This window comes from Scleropages formosus, chromosome 11, assembly GCF_900964775.1.
Source record: "Scleropages formosus chromosome 11, fSclFor1.1, whole genome shotgun sequence".
In the NCBI taxonomy this organism is placed as follows: Eukaryota; Metazoa; Chordata; class Actinopteri; order Osteoglossiformes; family Osteoglossidae; genus Scleropages; species Scleropages formosus.
Window position 1 is genome coordinate 1,476,861 of NC_041816.1, and position 18,879 is coordinate 1,495,739.

The following is an 18,879-nucleotide window of genomic DNA, read 5'->3' on the forward strand; positions in this document are numbered from 1 at the left end:
GCGGCGAGTGCTTCGGATGAAGAGGGGGAGCCTTTCGCTTTGTTGCCTTGGAGGGTTTATTTCTCTCCCTTCAGCGGTCTTCAACCAACATTCTCAGTACTGGGGCATTACGAATAACCCCATGCAGTACATAACAATAACAGTACGAAGCATTCATGCCGAAACGTTCACGTTCTGTCCATCTTCTGCTTTTATTAATACACTCCATCTTCTAATCAGGCAGTAGTATTCAAACGGGATTTTTTCCCCACAACCACACAGGAGTCAACGGACACACGTTACTTGTAGTTGCCTGAAATTGAAGAAATTCTCTTTGTAACGCTGTAAAACCTCTCACACATGACATGGCCCAAAACAACAAGTACCACACACAGCAGTGAATAAACACAAATATAATACAGTCTGATGCTCACCTAATTACGCTTCCACTTTTGTATGTTTATCTTCCTAAGGTGGCTTTTTTATTATTAAGCTTGGTTAGACCAGAGGTGATTGAGTGACACAAAGGCAGTTTAAAATATTTCCAAGACAAATGAACCCCAGATTAATGCTTCAGCAGATACTATCCTCTCAGTTTGCCTTTTCAGCACAGACGTCAGCATTCGCAGCATCGCAAACCACAGTAATTACAATTATAGGACTACATTCTACATATCTGATCCAAAGAAACATAATTCCCTTGTATTTTTCGATTTTTGACACCAATATACATAATGCAGGGTTTTCTAGAGCATCTATAAAAACAACAATAAAATAAATAAGACAGACACCCAGTCAATGCATATAGATACAAATCTATATTCTATTAATAACGTAATTAGTGACAACCTAGTCACAAAGATCAATGCAAATAATTAAACAGAGCATTACCAGTTACCAAAACCAGTTATAAAACCTACCAGAAAATAATTTATTCATGCATTCAAGCATTCATGAAAAAGTGACATTAAAAAAACTTTTGGAAAATGTGTTGCATGAGCACATTGGGAAGAAAAAAAAAAAATAGTTTGAGTAAAACGTGAATCTCCGGCAACAAAAAGCACAGTTGTATCACAGGTGTTTGCTGCAGACGTGCTTTGGACATTATCTGTGATAGGTTAATGCATTACTTAGAAGAGTTTTAACTTGCAGTTCTGTTAAATTAATCTATCCTTCATAAAATATGCACACAATAACCCACCTGCTGCACTCTCACTGGGCAGAGATGATTACGATGAGACACTGAAGCAACCGCACAAGGCGAACAACCTCAGCGTTCAGCTGCTATAGAGCACTGGTGTACACAAATTCCACTCTGTTCTTTTTTAAACCATTTATATATAACACAACAGTCTACTGCAGATTAGATGAATCTAAATATAGATGTATTGCAGTCGCTATAATTTACAAATATTTATATACTGAATGAATATGACGCGAACATCAATATACCCATAAAGTATTTGTTCTCTCAGTTTTCCCCGTTTTTACCGTGCAGTACTTTGCAAAATAGGAAATTACAACTGTTACAAATTCATTGCCCATATAGTTTTTTCACACCTTCTCTGGCTTTTAAAATTATTCTAAAATATTTATCGTTCTGCTGGTAGTATGAGTCCAGTGGGTACTTGCTGTATAGTCATCTGAGGTATATTTTTTTTACGGTATTTGTGTTCTAAAAGACTGATAAAAGATGGAACAATAATTCTGTAATAAATAATGAGCCTTTTTTGCCAAACCTTCCCATTATAATACATCAGAAATTAAATAATTTGTTTTGAAAGACAAAGGAAAAAATACATGCACTATGTCATAAAAAATCCAGACACTGTGGTATTGTACCTTACCAGATCTAATTCTCAAGAGCATCAAAATGTCTGCGGGCATATTTTAAACTATTTCCAGTGCACTAGTGTGATGGTAGTAAGTGTCAGGTGAACAGTACATGTCTGGGCCATGGGCGAGATGAACAAGAGAAGGCTCGTGGAAAGGAGGACATGAAGCAGATAACTCAGCTGTCCCTGAGAGATCCGTTACTGAGACAAGGCTTGGAGGATGTCCTTCACTAGCATTGTGCCTATCAGCATCTTCTCGCAGTTGACCGTCACCTGGGCTGCTCGCTCCTCCTTTGTTACCACGGTGACCAGCACCAAGCTGCCGCTAGTCACCGTCTTTCCTGCAAACCTGGAGGCCAGCATGCGAGAGCAAGGAAGAGGAAGGCTGAGATCAGGTCAGAAGCATCAAAGATTGGAAGTGAACGAGAAGCCACACCGAGAGCAGACAGACAACATCAAATGTAAAAAGAATCCATATTTAAAACATTAACTGAACTTACATAAATAATATAAGAAGACTATATTGTGGGACCATGATAAAAGCAGTCTAACAATGCTCAATCAACACAGATAAGCAGGTAAAAACAGTGTAACAATGCTTGCTAATCACAGAATGTATTTTGCTTCTTGTGTTGAGCTTCAGGGTTGCCTCCAAGGAGCAGCTCTGGGCAAACCCTGAATGAATGAAGAAGCCCAGAAGCTGAGAAGAGGAGGCAACAGACCCACCCACCTGCACTCCATCGCTGATCCACAGGGCACTCGGCTCAGGTTGGCTGTGGAGATGACCCTCTGAATGATGACGTGGTCTCCCCGGCACCCCTCGCCTAAGGTCAGCTTCTCCGTGATCTCGTTCATACCCATAAGCTGTCCTGTACGCGAAGGGAACCTCACAGTCCATATGCAGCTCTCCGGGTCAGCGGCTTGTCATATTCATATTGCGAATGAGCTCAAGGGTCAGCCAAACTGGTACACACCAATTAAGAGCAGCAGCAGCATCTAATTCTAAATGTACAGAATACATACATACCCTCTACAGCTATGTAGAGCTTTGCCTGTATTAATGTTATGGCAAGTGTAAACGGACACTGTCCCCCTCAGGAAAGTCTTACTAATTTAATAAATTTACTTGGTTTACTGAAGCTAGGAGCTCGCCTCTTTGCAAAGACATCTAAACTATGGGTAGTTTGGTTTTGTTTGAACTGTGACGTTTACTGGCGAAAACAAACCTAGAACATACAGTACAATAATGTACGCTGCTTGCGCTGCATTCACAGTCAAGGGATTCCTCTGAATACTAGTGTTTAAATTAGCCTTTCCCCTGTTTTAATTAATTGGATTAACATTTATTCATTTATTCATTTAGCTGACGCTTTTCTCCTAAGTGACTTACAATGTTAAGCTACTTACAGTTATGTACCCATTTATACAGCGGGGTAATTTTAATGGCGCAATTTAGGATACGTACCTTGCTCAAAGGTACTACAGCTAGAAGTGGGATATGAATCAGTGACCTTCGGTTCTAACGGTAGCAGCTCTAACCATTATGCTCCCAGCTGCTACTGGTATTTCTATTTACACTGAACCCAAAAAAAATAACGGAGCTTGTATTTCTGTGATACACTAGGAAATTGTTGCAGTCTTCAAATGTACTGTATCCTTCCAAGTATGAAAATAATGGGAGTAACTAAAGAGAAGGCTGGAGCTAAAACATGAATATAGTATGTAAACCCACTAAGAAATTGGGTTTGATATTCCAGCTCTAAATGTAAAAATATAAAGTTACGCTGGCAGTAATAGTGACAATTTTATCGTGTAGAATGTGAGTGCTATGCTAAGGCATTGAGTGTAATAACAGCACCCCCCTTGTAATTTTCACATAATTAAGAACAACACTGCGAGTTTCTTTCTGATAAGGCATTTCTGGCTCTCTGCACTTCCCACTCCCCAGCACAGTAATACAGCTCAAATAAATGCAAAGATATGCTGCAAAATCCTGGCAGAATTGCTTTTTGGAGCACATATTTACCATTGCTCAAGTGTTCAGGTTAATCAAAGCCTTCATTTGTGCACAGTACCCTTAATATTAACCTGTATATGTCATAAATGAGGGAAATTCACTGGCCAGCTTTGAGGAACAGCTACGGTTAGTGTAGGATTTCTTGTGGCGAACTGTTACACTATAGGCTACGTTTACATGCTATTTTCTGTGCAGGCTGAAGCACGTACAGCAGGTTATGCAACTTGCACATTGACACTGTGCATGGCGTTTAGTGTAGAGAAGGTGTAAAATAACGAAACGAAGACAGACGACAGTGCGGGCGACTAAAAGCACAGGACACACTAAAGGTTGAGGCTGTGGGGGCAGTAATGCAGGGTGGACATAGGCAGCTGAAAAATATCTATGAGAAACATCTATAAGACCAACTTACCAACACTCACTTGTAATAGCTTCTCTATTAGGGTTGAGCAGAATTTATACAAAGAGAAAAATGAACTGGGTAACATAGGCCTATAAATATTTCAGATTATTTGCAACAATAGCTTAGAATTTGTTATATTTGTCGTGAACAAGTGTTATTTTCTGGCAGTATTGCTTGTCGGTCAAAATAATCTTGGGTATGAATGTGATTTGCTTACTGTAGCACAGATATTTCAGCTGCAATAAATCAAAGGAATAATAACACTTTATTATAGGGGCCTAATCAATGGTAACTTATTCATGATCAGGCAAGTCTAATGCAGGTCTGGTGAAGAAATTCTGCCTGTTATGGTAAGACATGCCTGAAAAGCAATGTATAAGTTCTAATAATTGTTCAGCCATTGTGTTTGGGGCATATGGATAAATCTCCCCCATTGGTAAGGACCAAGCACCTTTGCTGCTAGACCCATGAACACAGGAGCCTGTCTGGTTCCCAGCTCACCTTGCTCCTTCTTGAACTCATTCTCAGTCATGAAGATTGGCATCATCAGCTCCCCAACAGGCGGCTGGATTGTCACAAAGAACTTCTTGGTGTGCGTACTACAATGCACGAGAAACAAGGTAAATAATTTTTCGGCATTTGAGCGAATGATGCTAGAATGACATTCATTAAATGTGTATGGTTAGTACTCTGACACTAACAGTACTGTAGTATATATGTATGTATGTATGCATGTATGCCATCATAGTGTATGCAATAGTGAAAATGTAATAGGATTTGTATCCCTTGAACCATATACTGTAAAAAATGAAACTGTAAAAACAGGAGTGAAAGAGAAACAATTAATTAATTTGTTGAAAAGACCATGCTGTTACCAGAGCTGAAAGTTGGCTGCCTGTGTGGAATCACAGAAATCAATACCCATAACCACAGTGGAAATCTCGCCTGGGGGCAACACATCTGAAAGGAGCAACACAGTGGCACTGTCATGCAAGATGAAAGAAAAACGCAATTTTTAAAGGCGCTAGAGTTGCAATTCAATAGTTCAATAAACATATCTATTCTGAATGAACCCTTCACTGCAGCTTCTTTCCAGTGTTGGTGCATCATATTTCACTTGTTCATGATTCTAAGCAAAATTATTAATCAACAAGAATTAGTTACTATGTAACATGAATAACACAGTGTGGAGCTTGGTCAAAACAATTTATATATAAATTCAGCATATTTTTATGATTTGGGGCATATCCTGCACAACAGCTTATATGGAAGAAGAGGGGCTCGAGATTGAAGCAGCCAGCTTGAGACTGAAGAGACTCAAGCAGCCAGTGCGGCCACTTGACTGACCAATCTCCGGGAACTCTGCGATGCGCATGCCGGACTGCAGCTTGGGCTCCAGCACCCGCAGACTGCGTGCCTCCACCTCTGTGTTGTTGGTGAACTGGATCTGCACAGACACCATATGCGGGTCCCCTGTGAACGGCCGGCGACTGAAACAGTAGGTCACCGCCAGGCCCTCGCCAGTGATTCGGTGCAGCAGTTCATATGTCTTCAGCGGGCCGCACGTGGGGCTGGCAGCCTGCGGGGATGGGAAGGAGCACTTAAGCAATAAAGCAACACAAAAGCTGACGTAAATCCTCCACTTTTTCACTGTTTTCTAAGCTCAAGTGTCACTGGCAGTTATGCCAACATGTAAGATTTGCAAACGAAATGGACGCTTTCATCGAGGGACACAGAACCGGTGGCTCAGTCCATAGACGACCAAGTGGTGAAGTGTTTCCTACCTTTCAGCTGATTCAGTCATCACTACTTTCATTTCATAGGCAAATGTACTGTCTTGGAAAATTTTATTTGCACACGTGAATAAATTCCTGATTTGCAGTGACTCAAGAACGGTATGGCTAATGCCGTACGCCACAGCGGCTAGAAAGCGCTTTTCCACACTCGGAGGCAGGGAGGCTCAGTACATTTCCTTGAGGCCTAGAGTGCAGCTGCTTACACAGCTTTCATTGCACAGTTAAGAACTCGGATTACACATGAATTCATTCTAGACTGTATTGCCCTGCTGATGGTCAACTGACGAAGCAGAAAGAAACTATCTGGACCATGGACACCCTAGAACCGGGCCTCAAGACACCCGCTCTGAAGGGGGGCCCTTTGGCATATGTGACTTACTGAGGGAGAGAGGGCTGTGTCGGTCAGGGACAGCCCCTCTAGATCTGTCGCCAGGCTGCTGGACACGAAGTTAGACACAGGAGTGACCTGAGGGGAAGGGGTTGGCTCAACTGGACCATGAACACAAAGCAGAGCAAAATTGTTACGGGGACAGAAGCAGAAAACAATACCATGACTTGCACGGTTCACAGGACTGTCATTTTAAACAGACAAGGCCACTGTAAATATATAGGTGGGACTTGTAACCTTAAGTTTTTTGGTTCACATCCCAGCGAGGGCTTGTTGTAGCACTTAAGCCTGACTTGTGAAACTAACACATCTATAAAACTGGTAAAAAAATAAATAGCAAGTGCGTTTAAATAAAAATAATGACACTGGGGTAAAATGATTACCTTGATTACAACTAACAACATGGGAACATTAATTGATCCACCACCTAAAACCCTGAAATATGTATATATAACAATGAACCTCAGTGCAGCAAGCGGTAGGGAACAAACTAGGTTTGCTTGAGACTTTCATGTCTGCAGCTATGTCTCCTTCTCTCAATGTAATGCATAAATTGTACTTTTGCTGAGACGTACGTCGCTTTGGACAAAAGCGTCTGCTAAATGAATAAATGTAAATGTAAATACCTGGACTCGAGATTTTTTTTATAAATGATATTCTACAATTCATATATGCTTACAGTCATCAAGGTCAAGAAGGGACATCTCTTTCTTCTCTTTCTTGGCTTGTTTAGGTGGAGGTTTGGATGGAATTGTCTTAAAGAAAAGTTTAAAGGTGACTTAGAAATAAAATATTTTGTGATCAAGTCCAGCCTATCAGTTGAAGCAGAATTGAGAAAAGAACTGTTTGGTCTGTCGTTGTATTTGCTGGCTTTAAATTTGTTTACAACCGTTTTATTCTTCATTGACATTGTTTTAAAATTGACCATACTAACATTACAACTCATAAACAGCTTATAAGCATCATATATTTGTAAATCAGATGAAGGAAGTCAAGAAGTCAAGTATCAGCATCCTAATTTGAAACATTTAAAAGCTCAGGAACATATGTAATATCGCAGACTTGTGCCCTGGAGTGTGTGGTTTATTGAGATAGACAGTAGCACCTTTTTCTTCTTCTTGGCATCCGTGTCAGACTCGGATTCTTCCTCAGACTCGGACTCGCTGCTCTCTGTGGAGCTCTCCTCCTCATCTTCAGACTCTGAGTCTGATCTGTCCTTAGGCTCCTTGCTCTTTGTTGACTTCTTCTGCTCCTCTGTGCTGCTTTGCTCACTGTAGGGGGTGACATGGTGGCTCAGACGCTGCTGAAATATCACTGTGTTTCCAAAGATAATCTAAAAAAAAAAAAAATGCTTTACCAGTGAATGGGTGGCCCTCGAGTTACATATCGACCCCACAGTCACTTGGATTTGTGACAGCCATTCCATTAACTTTCTATTATTTTTGAGTCTGGAAGTTTGGTCATAACATCTAACAGTAAACGCTCCATCTGATGTACGATAACATCGGCTGACCGAGCTGCTGCAAGACACCCATATTACTTATTGTTCAGGTCTCTGACAGTGCTTGGCAGTCTAGCAGTGATTGCATTTTGTCTACAAAACTTGTTTCTTGTGATTCCTTTCAAGTTAGATTTTATTTAAACACTACCAAGGGAAAAAGTGAGTCTTCTGGATGTGTTCAAAATAAATTGGAAAGACAACAGATTTAGAAATGAAAGTGAAAAAAACAGTGTAGCGCGCACACACACACACACACACACACACACACACACACACACACACACACACACACACAGAAACCGCTTGTCCCGAGCAGGGTTGTGGCGAGCCGGAGCCTAACCCGGCAACACAGGGCGCAAGGCTGGAGGGGGAGGGGACACACCCAGGACGGGATGCCAGTCCGTCGCAAGGCACCCCAAGTGGGACTTGAACCTCATGTTCACCAGAGAGCAGGCACAGGCCAAACCCACTGCACCACCACGACCCCCAAGTGTAGCATGAGAATACAATAATAATACTGTACTGTATTTATATTATGATTCTATATTTGTATTGTTTTAACTAGAATAATGTGTGTAATTAGTGAAAAAATACAACAAAATTCTTTTATGCAAAGCAGCATTCATGTAGATTAACTGTTTATAAATGTATATCCCTATGGTTCACAGTAGGGGATGCTCGACATACAAAGGAGCGAAACCGTCTTAAATTAGGGACCGCCTGTACTGTACTAGCCACTCCTGGAATTAAAACATTGACTTATTTGAACTATTTTAACACACAACAGCACAAAGCAGGAGACAGTACTGCAAATTAAAAATGAATAGTGATACGTAATACAACGGCAAAAAGTTACAATATTTATCTGTATTACATGTATTCATTCAGCTGATGCTTTTCTCCAAAGCAACTTACAATGTTAATCTATCTAGAATTACTTACCCATTTGTACAGCTGGGTAATTTGTAAAAAATTTTTTTTTTTTTACTGAAGCACTTTTTTGTAGGATGAATACCTTGCTCAAGGTATTTCAACTATTTCCATTAATGGTTTTATTCATTGCTGTTTTGTTCAGGTTTCATGTCATTCCCAGCACTTCTCACCTTTCCTCACTTTCTGGGGCAGTTTTCTTGGCCTTCTTCTTGCCACTCTTCCTCTTGTCCTTCTCGTCCTTCTCGGAGTCAGACTCCCCCTCGCTCTCCTCGCTGCCCGACTCGGAGCCACTGTCTTCGCTGCCGCTGTCACTGCCACTTCCTGACCCGCTGCCCGTATCTGAGTCTGGAGAGGAATTCACAGGCTGAGACAAACAAACGCACCCAGATCTCACAGGACACACACACACGCATACATAGAGTCTGCCACTCAGTGGTCACACTTTAATGGAGACTATGCAGAGACAGTACTGATTACCGCTGTCTGCAGACTCTGTGGGTCCGGACTCCCCCTCTGAGTCCGAGTAAAATGGCTTCTCCACCTTCTTCTCCTTTCTCTTTTCACGGCTGCTGCACTTGGTCCATTCAGGAACCTGGGGGGATCAAAGATCCCGTTAGCCTCTCCACACGTGCTGCAATAGTGTTAATCACAATTATTAGATTTTCGAATAAAGCAGAAGAAAGCCATGAAGGTTTGACCTAGGATTACCATGGCACAGTGGTGTCAAACTCAGTCCACGAAGCGCTGCTATGTATGCAGGGTTTTGCTTCAGCAACGTTAGCACGTTCACCCCTCCAGTGGGAGGACACCATAGTGTGTAAATATTTTTGGAAATGTAGATAATTATCGAAAATTAATTTCTGTGAATTAATTGGACTAATTTGAGCAATTAAAGTAAGTATAAAGAGTAGAAACAAGCACTGGCCCTTCATGAAGTGAGCGTCACACCATCACTTAAATGGATCAGAGTTTCAGCTTGTGAACAATTAGATGCGACTCCTTCAGCCGGTTTAACTGGTCTTTTTGGGGGGTCGGGGTGGGAGGGAATGCGCTGTTCTAGTAGCACTTCATCAGGGAGGATAAACAAGGTAGCCAGGTACTGCCCTCATGGCCAGGGAGAGATCCACTGGAGAGAGGGGTTTCAGTGAAAAGTACTTAAAGTTCTCTAACAGGCAGAAAAGGATAAAATCAAATGCAGAGTTAAAAATGAAACCAAACTTTGGCCATACTGTACAGACCAGAAATGTATAAGTCACTTTTAAATGACTTTCTATTTTGGAATCAGGTCATTGATTAGTACAATTTCTTTTTTTTTTTTCCCAAAAGTAGAAATGTTCATTAAGAGAACACTAAATACTTTCAAAGGATCAACTCTTTGGAAATAAAAGCAGGAGGGTTACTGTGGTAGGTGTTCTACACTGAGGTATGCACAGTACAGGTTCCACACTGGGCATCGTCTACGCTTAGTTTAGTGCTACTGGTTGTAGCTCAAAAAGACTCGCTCTTTGTCACTGACTGACTCACTCTGGTCAAGGCTGTGACTCTTTCAAGCAGCACAATAACCTGCCAGGCGGGAAAGAAAAAAAATGGCATGGTGGTGAAATGAATAGTCAAAGAAAGAAGACAGTACAGAATAGTACAGTATAGTGGTACAGTAAAGAGAGAGAACTGGGGGACAGTGCTCAACAGATTCAGGGACAGGGAAAGATGCAAAAGTCCAGTCATAACTACACACACTGAAGCTACAGCCTTCAACATAGGTTCACCAGGAAGTTCTCCAACTCTTCAACGTTGTATGTTGTCATGTGAAGACATGGTGCTGTGCTAAGCTACAAGGTCACGATTACTGAAAGAAAAACAGAGTGGAGTGAATGTAGTTACCTTGTGCTATACAATACAGGTGCCTACGGAGGATCTGGAAGCAAATATCTAAATGAGATTTGGGCCTGCACACTGTGACTCAAATACCTAACGCAGGGGTCCTCAGCCACAGTCCTCCTAGACACATGTCCTGGGGGTGCTAGTTCCAGTTCTGTCCAAAACTGTCTGATTCTGCTAACTGTCCCACCTCTCGAACCAAAGCAAAAAGACCATTACTGGAGAACACCCTGACTTAACGCACTTCACGTGCAAAGCATTTAGAGGACTGCTCATATACACCAAAAGCAATGCCACATGCTGCCACCACTCATGCCCTCGAAGTGGTTGAAATTCCCAGAATAAACATTTAATGCTGTCACTGTAATCAACATAATTTGTGTTTAAGGACTGTTACATAACACTCAAATACTTTGGATGAAAACAACATCCAGAGGTATGTGCTGCATCTTAAAAACAGAATCCACCAGCTCCTTAACTTACAAGCGCAACTTGAGACCGGATGCCTTATAGTAATTTATAAGTACAAAAATTAGAAATAATATAGCTAAACTACATAAAAATACTTCATATTACTTTTGATTTTAATATTCTGATTAACTTTGTGATACATTAGCACTCATTCAAAATGACACAATATCTTAAGCACCTATTTGGTTTGAGTTTAACTGACACCTATTGCTTTCCTTCCAGCAGACAAAAAAATTAGAAAGACAAGCAAGTCCTCAAAAAAATGCAATCAAAAACAAATAAACTAGAAAAGGTCACTATAAGAAACTTTAACAATCATTCATAAAACAAATCACTGTACAAATTTTTAGCTCTGTAAACTAGCAACCATAGGTTTCTACGAATCCATCCACTGTACCGAATACTCCATCTTCAAAAGCCACTGACAAACATCCGGTTGTAATTATACTTCTAATCATCTAAATGGACCTTTGTGTCAGAATAAAGTCAGGCAAGTGTTTGCTAAAAGCACGTATTAGATACATAACCTGGACATTTATAACACTGATTTCATTAACAGTTAAAAATTTTTAAAGTGGACAGGTATGCTCTCTTATCCACTATATCATGTGAAGGTTCCGAGCCTGCCTGCTTGCCGTAGGTTAAAGAGGAAGAATGACACAAGTGCACAGCACTCTGTGGGGCACCTCTTGCCAGTCTCCTAGCAAGCCGATCCGCCCCACGCTGCTGGAAATGACTTCCTGTGGCCGGGGCAAAGAGAGAGGAGGTCAGAGATGGAGGAACTGGACATGGGGAAGGAAGGGGTTTCGCACCAGACACAGCGTTCACCGCATCCCCTGACCTCAGAGGGTAGATCTGCATCAGTCACAGACAAGACAACAGCACACATGGATGGAAAAAATGAAAACCAGTGCACAGGTCATAGGATGTGAAGCAACAGTGAGAAATTTTTATTAAAGAAGCTATTTAAAGCAGAGTTTGTGCCAGAATGTTGATTTGATCTTACTTTTCGAGTTGTTACCTTAAAAATCGAGGAAAATTACATGGGGCTATAGATGGGCCTATAATGGTGTTCCTCTCCAAAGCTCATGTGCCATTTTCCAAAGAATGTACACACAGTGCACAAGGAAGGCTGTGGTGTCACGGAGAACTTTGTGGAAGTGAAGGCCAAGACCTGGGTGAACCCTGATATATAGGAACCTGACCACATGTAGAGAATGGTTCCAAAGGCAGGCTCCATTGGTCAAGTGTGTACTGTCTCAGGTTTCAAAAGATAAACAATTCCTCAGCATGCTGCCATGGAAACCACTTCCTTTCAGTGCAGGAAAGCAGCTGAAAGATACAGTCCATGCACCTATGAGTTTTGATACAAAGCGATTATTAGTAAATTCAAGATGTGCTAGATTATCTTTATGTATGGGCACTGAAATCTGGTCACTTTCTTTTACAAAAGCATGGGGGAAACCAGGATATGATATGCATATCATGGCCTGCTTTCAGTTTGGGGCACATAAACATTTTTTATTCGTCAGCGCTAAGAAGGTAATTTGGAGGAGGTTTTGGATTCATCCAGAAATTCCTTGCGGCAGTACTGACAATGCAGTCTTTCAGGTCACGGCTTCTGCCTGCCTGCATGTTCATGGAGCACGTTGGATACTTTACCTCGACGTTGCGCACAGAGGGGTCAGGGGCGGACTCCGGCCAATCGGGCAGCTCCTGGTAGCCCCCAGCCTTGGCATTGAGGAGATGAGAGAGGGAGCCGAGCTGGAAGTGATCTCTGTCTGCAGTACAAACATATGATGCACCTCTGATCACCTGGCTACTCCATTTCCTAAGTGGAGCACTAAATCATATCACAATATACCCATTTTACAGTGCACATTGACTATTATCGTCAATAACCGCAAGCCACCTTTGCAGATTTTCAAGAAGTTTGTTGAAAACTGCAATGCACTTGCATCCTTAACTGACACAGGGTAAAATTATTTTTGTTCTTTCGACATAACTTCATAAGTTTGAGAAAACAATTCTCAAGATAAATGCCTTCAATTAAATATTCTCCTCTCTGATGTTTCTGTAAAATTTTTAGCTCTGCATTGGTATCCAGTAACTGGGGTGTTCCTCCTACCTTTAAATGGAGACTCTAGTACTGGAGCTGGCTTCAATGCCAGGAAGAGCTTCTTGGCATACTTGCTGAGGGCACCACTCTTGTCTGTGGGCACAATAAGCTGGCGGATGAACCGTGCCCGGTCCCTGATGTCGTAGTTCTGGTCATACTTGGCCAGGTTGAGCACATACTGAGTGAGCAGCTTGGTCTGGAAGGTAGAGAGAGACGGGATAGTTCATGGCCTGGAGGATCAGACTGATTGGCAGTGACACTGGTAGTGTGTGTGTGTTATCGCCCCAGGCCTTTGCCTTCATGAAACCTAGTAAATTCCCTAACAAATTCAAACCACGCGAAGAGACCTGATACCTTTTCAATGCATATTCATGGCATCAGATGGGATTAAAAGAGAATTACTCACACCAAACCTACACTTTCATCTGCCATACCCTGGTGCTTATAGAATAATTATCCTCACCCTGAAGTTCACAACAACGCTCCCTTGTGAAGAAAATGCGCTGTTGTTCTACAAGTTGAAGAATTAGGAGGCTTTTTTATGAGTGATTCACTTTCAGCACAATGGACAGCGACCCTCAACACCAGAACAAAGCACTGTATCTTATTGAAATTACTGTGATAAAAATTGCTTGGCTTTCTGTTACATGTACAACAGGTAGGCTTTTGAATCATAGAACCTGCCATTTTGCCTTTTCTCAGTTTTAAATCAGTCTGAATTCCCCTTAAGCAACACATCACTATGACAGTAAAGTGAGCTTGTGATGGTGCAATGCAGCGGCTTGTGAAAACATGGTTGGCTACATCGTTAATGCTCCATTAGTATATACGGCAAGGCCGGCAAATTCCAGAAATGCTCACCACATGGCTGTGAGAGCAAGCACTCTGATTGCACGCAAGGTTTACCCAGTTGTTGGAATTCACATCACTGCGATTTAAAAGGAAAATGGAGAGGCACCATCTGTGATGCAAGTTGGTGGCATAGCAACTAAATGCACCGCAGTATGAGAAGCACCACACAGAGCTGGCTGATAGGCCATAAAACTGACAAATAAATATAACTCGTCCAGCTGCCACGATACACCATTCAAACTTATGCTGAGAATGTAACAGCTTGGTTTCTGAAGGACTAAAATTCAATTCATAGTCTTTTAAACTGGTTTGTAAAGGGACAGCCAAGCAAAGATGAATGTTATATGGATCTAATGGATATAGTATTACCTGTTTGGAGTTGGTAAGGTACAGCTTGGCTGCCAGGTTGAGGATCTGAAGCTTGACTATGTCTTCCTCATTGGTGAAGGACTTAGCCATCTTCCTCAGGACATCGGGAGCAATCTTTGGAACATGCTCGCAGTACTCGCCGATGAGCCACAGGATGCTCGCTCGTGCCATGGGCACCTGAGAATGAAGCAAAAAAAAATAGTCAGTGATCAGAATCTGGGCACACAGTAAGCTGGTTTTCAAAATAACTCACCTGTTGAATGACATTCAATATTACTCCAGAATTAATATCACGTCAATGTTCTGGGTATACATCAATGGCTATTGGAATGATAACTCAAAAAAGTGCACACACTCTAGCTCTTGTGACAGTTTGTCACAATGAAGCTCTGCACTTCATTCTATCCTGTAAAAATGTGCAGCAAATTCAGTGTGGTATATAAAGAGACAGAGGTCATTTTGCACAAGGTGCTCATGAAACTGTTTCACCTGGATGTTGTCAGTGAGTTTGGCCATGTGTTTGATGATGTCGCTGTGCTTTTCAGGCTGCATCTGGAGAAGCTTCTTAATCACCACAACTGACTCAGCAACAACCAGCTCTGGAGCATGGAATTGTGAAAAAGAGGGGTCCAAAAGTGTGAAGGGGTCAGAAATTAAAATAAGAGAACCACAAAAAAATTACTGTATCATCAACATATGGATTTTAACTCAACTGAAGGGTGTTTGGGGACCCAGTTCATGTGTACGTATTGGTCTTAATGAAGTATTGAGACGTGAAAGAAATAAATGAAGAGACAGAGTAACAAGCTAAAACTAAATGCCGTATCTTGGTGAACTCGGCCAGGTATACTCACCATCGCGGTTGGACAGCAGCTGGACTAGTCCATTCAGACAGGTGTCCCTCACCTCTCCAATGTTGGTGGCACAACGGCCGATGGCTTGGATGGTGGCAGCAACAAAATCTTTGTCCATACTTTTAATGTAGGTCTGAATCATGGAAGGAAGGAACACATTACACTTTTTAACTGAACATTACATCATTAACAAGGACTTAATTAAACATTTTTGAGAAAGGGAAACAAAAGTTGGAGGCTTTAAAAATATCCACTCTACCTGAAATTCTCTTAAAATTGTAGATATGTTAGTCTCATTTGCCAAGTTGGTCAGTACCTCCAACTGTATAAGCGTCAAAAAAAATTTTGATCAGCAATAAAAGTAACAAGCACAGAAGCAAACCTTAATTTAAGAAATTCAGATAAATTCATCTACTCACAAAAAAGATAATGGAGCAAATTAGTTCACCACTGGCAAGACCAAAAATGGTTATGATAGAAAGAGCATCCTGGATTACCTTTAGGACTTTGATTTGGGTGGGGTCTGTTGAGCGGATATAGAAACTCTTTAGGTATGGCTCAAACATCCCCTTCAAAGGCAAAGATGCAGAAATTATTTAATTTCATACTCACAGTTCAAACACGAAGGCACAGAATCCTAAAAATTAGGACAGGAATATTTTCATTTTAATGCAAAAAAAAATTCTCTGTCTAGAAAGAGCAATTTACATATATTGTGCAATCGTAGATCAGACCCATCTGTCCTTTTTCAGATTTTAAAGTGAATTTTTGTACGAAAAAAACATGAATAGATTTGAGTGGGGAATCAGACTCATTAGACTAACTAATGGACCAAAACATGAACAGACGCCAGAGATGTGAAGCACTTACTCTTCGCTTGATGGTCATTGTCGCCACATTCTGTAGCACAACATACTGGACTTCGCTGTCGAGAGAAGGACAGCATATTTGCTATGTCTCAGTTAATTCAAGGCCAATGTACTTTATCTATGAAAGTAATGTTTGCTGCACTGATTACGCTGGTGACAGAAAAACACAACAGTAATCAGAACACAGGCATCCCTCGCATCAGGCATCTGTTCCTGAAAATAGTACGGGTGTCGGGAAAAATAATTCCCAGCCCATCTGAAAATCCCAAACAAATTGTCCCAAATACCATTAGAACACTGAAAAACATCTATATACTATAAGTGTCAACCTATGTTCTCAGCACAAGAGAAAACATCTACATGTACACTGACATTTGTTTAACAGATGCTTTTCTTCAATGTGACACACATCTCTGAAAACAATACAAAAGTGCATGACACCTGTTACCTTTGCTTTCATGCTTCCAGACCATGCTTGTAAAACCCAGGGCAGTTTTCTAGAGTTTGTGTATGTGTGTGTGTGTGTGTGTGTGTGTGTGTGTGTGTGTGTGTGTGTATACTGCTGTGGGATAATTCCCACTTTTTTTTTAAATTATCTGTTTTCCACAGGATGAGCAATAAACCAAGCAGGATTTCACTGAGCACACTGCGGTTATTAACAACTTTCAGAAACTGCGCACTATTGCCAAAATGCACATGCACACCTGAAAAACTATCAGTTCAACTTTTACTGCGAATTTCTCTGCTGTCTCTACAATCATTCAATTTAATAACATACCTAATATGGCTGACAGACATTCCTATGGAACTTCACACACTTCCCATAATGTTCCATACTCTCACGGTAACACTCTCACATTGCTAACACACCAACAGACAGAGACCTGTATGGGGGTAATTCAAAATTCCACATTGATTCCATTCTTTTGGTCATAAGTATTGTGTTAAATGTGGAACATCTGCACTAAACCATACATATTTTGCATGGTCCAGCAAAAGCAAAGGAGGGTGTCTTAGGGTTGCCCCAGGGACAGATGCTGCAGGCCGAAAGATTTTACAGAACTGCATACCAGCCACAAAACCAATTACAAAACCCATCCCAGTGAGCAGCAAAAAAGCCATTTTCTTCTGCTCTTTAATTCCAGCAACAAGCCAACAAGCATTCAAAAACCCAGACCTCTAAGCTCGCTGCTCGCTTTCAGCAGAATTGAATTTAGGTCCAAACTGCAGTAAGAACACATAGCCAATACTGTCCACACAGTGCACTACAAAAAGATACTCAAAACAAAGTTGTTTGATGATGTTATCTATCTTCTCTAAAGGTGTATTACATTTTGGTATAAGGTACCCTAACATTCCCTTCTACTTCCGCATTGTCGTGAACAGTGCAGTTTTAAGCAGATCTCTGACTGGCTGCTCACCATCCCTGGGATGGCCAATGGCAACACACCTGTGACTCCTCATGAGTCGAACCAGGGCCTTGGCGATGACCCCAACTTCTGCTTTGGGGGCCAGATGGAAGTACAACTGGGCAACAGCCATTACCACCTAGAGGGAGAGGAGGATGGGGAAGGGTCATGTTTTGTTTTTTCTACAGCTCTCCACCCTTGTCGTAACGACAAAACTATTAAAATGCGCCCACTTCTTATGTATACAGATGTGCTCTTTCAGAGTAAATATCTCATTTTCTTGTTGTCTCTACCTGAATTACATTTATTCACGTAGCTGACACTTTTCTCCAAAGCGCCTTATAATGTTAATCTACTTAAAATTATTCACCCATTTATACAGCTGGGTAATTTTTTACTGGAGCAATTTTAGGGTAAGCACCTTGCTCAAAGCTACTAGAGCTGGAAGTGAGGCTCGAACCTGCAACCTTTAGATCCAAAAACAGCTCTAACCACTACACTACCAGGTGTCCTTGAGAATTATAGTTGTTTGTAAAATTTCTCTGTGTGACCTATGTTAGAAATATTCACATGTGGTTACACGTCACTCAGGGTTGTGGGGAAACTCACTGCTGCGTTGCGGCTCTGCAGCAGGGGCTTGGTGTTGCGCAGCAACAGCCTGTGGTCTGGGTCCATCACATAGGGCTTCCTCTTGACTACCAGGGCGGCAGCCTCCACCTTGTCCTCCTTCCCTTCCTCCTCGTCAGAGCCATAGAAGGTCTTTTCCCCACCTTCTTCCAGGAGGGACTCCTGTGAGGGGGGTTACAGATGGAACGGGGTTCAGAGACCAGCATGTGATTTTAGGCATGTATGGCAAGGCAGGGTGGGGTGCGGCGGACACACTCACGTTGGCATTGGGGTTGAGGAACTGAGTACGTGCGTAGCGTGTCAGCATGTTGATGATGACCACCTGGCCCCACTCCTCCACATCGATCAGCAGGTTGCACAATTTGCGGTAGTTCTTGTGGATCAGGTCTATGCGTTCGGGACACACCTCCTCAAAAGCCATCACCACGCTGCCGGCCACCAGCTGCACGTGAGGAGCACAACCATCCCTTTCACAAAACATATTTTATTGGCTTCTCACAGCTTTGTGATCTGACACAGAAGAAGCAAAGAATCTTAATGCAGAATTGGACATTGAATTAAAACCTCTATAGCTTAGCT

General features: G+C 41.7%; 1 protein-coding gene across 3 annotated transcripts in view; it reads right to left on the reverse strand.

Moving 5' to 3' along the window:
* Positions 1-172: 172 nt before the first annotated feature.
* Positions 173-18,879, reverse strand: part of LOC108934675 (AP-3 complex subunit beta-2-like) — a 37,778-nt gene continuing 19,071 nt past the window's right edge. For 2 of the 3 annotated variants that reach the window (XM_018752696.2, XM_018752695.2), the window contains exons 7-27: positions 18,560-18,742; positions 18,283-18,462; positions 17,715-17,812; positions 16,266-16,320; positions 15,893-15,964; positions 15,655-15,717; positions 15,396-15,528; positions 15,031-15,140; positions 14,542-14,718; positions 13,330-13,516; positions 12,864-12,982; positions 9,330-9,444; positions 9,023-9,197; positions 7,524-7,689; positions 7,098-7,173; positions 6,410-6,519; positions 5,582-5,813; positions 5,110-5,194; positions 4,736-4,833; positions 2,545-2,683; positions 173-2,163 (exon numbers count right to left, since the gene is read on the reverse strand). In XM_018752696.2, the coding sequence (XP_018608212.2) occupies positions 2,013-2,163; positions 2,545-2,683; positions 4,736-4,833; positions 5,110-5,194; positions 5,582-5,813; positions 6,410-6,519; positions 7,098-7,173; positions 7,524-7,689; positions 9,023-9,197; positions 9,330-9,444; positions 12,864-12,982; positions 13,330-13,516; positions 14,542-14,718; positions 15,031-15,140; positions 15,396-15,528; positions 15,655-15,717; positions 15,893-15,964; positions 16,266-16,320; positions 17,715-17,812; positions 18,283-18,462; positions 18,560-18,742 (2,724 nt within the window). In that variant the 3' untranslated portion in view covers positions 173-2,012. Of the gene's footprint in view, positions 2,200-2,544; positions 2,684-4,735; positions 4,834-5,109; positions 5,195-5,581; positions 5,814-6,409; positions 6,520-7,097; positions 7,174-7,523; positions 7,690-9,022; positions 9,198-9,329; positions 9,445-12,863; positions 12,983-13,329; positions 13,517-14,541; positions 14,719-15,030; positions 15,141-15,395; positions 15,529-15,654; positions 15,718-15,892; positions 15,965-16,265; positions 16,321-17,714; positions 17,813-18,282; positions 18,463-18,559; positions 18,743-18,879 lie in introns of all 3 variants that reach the window. The other variant, XM_029256238.1, reaches the window with a different exon arrangement.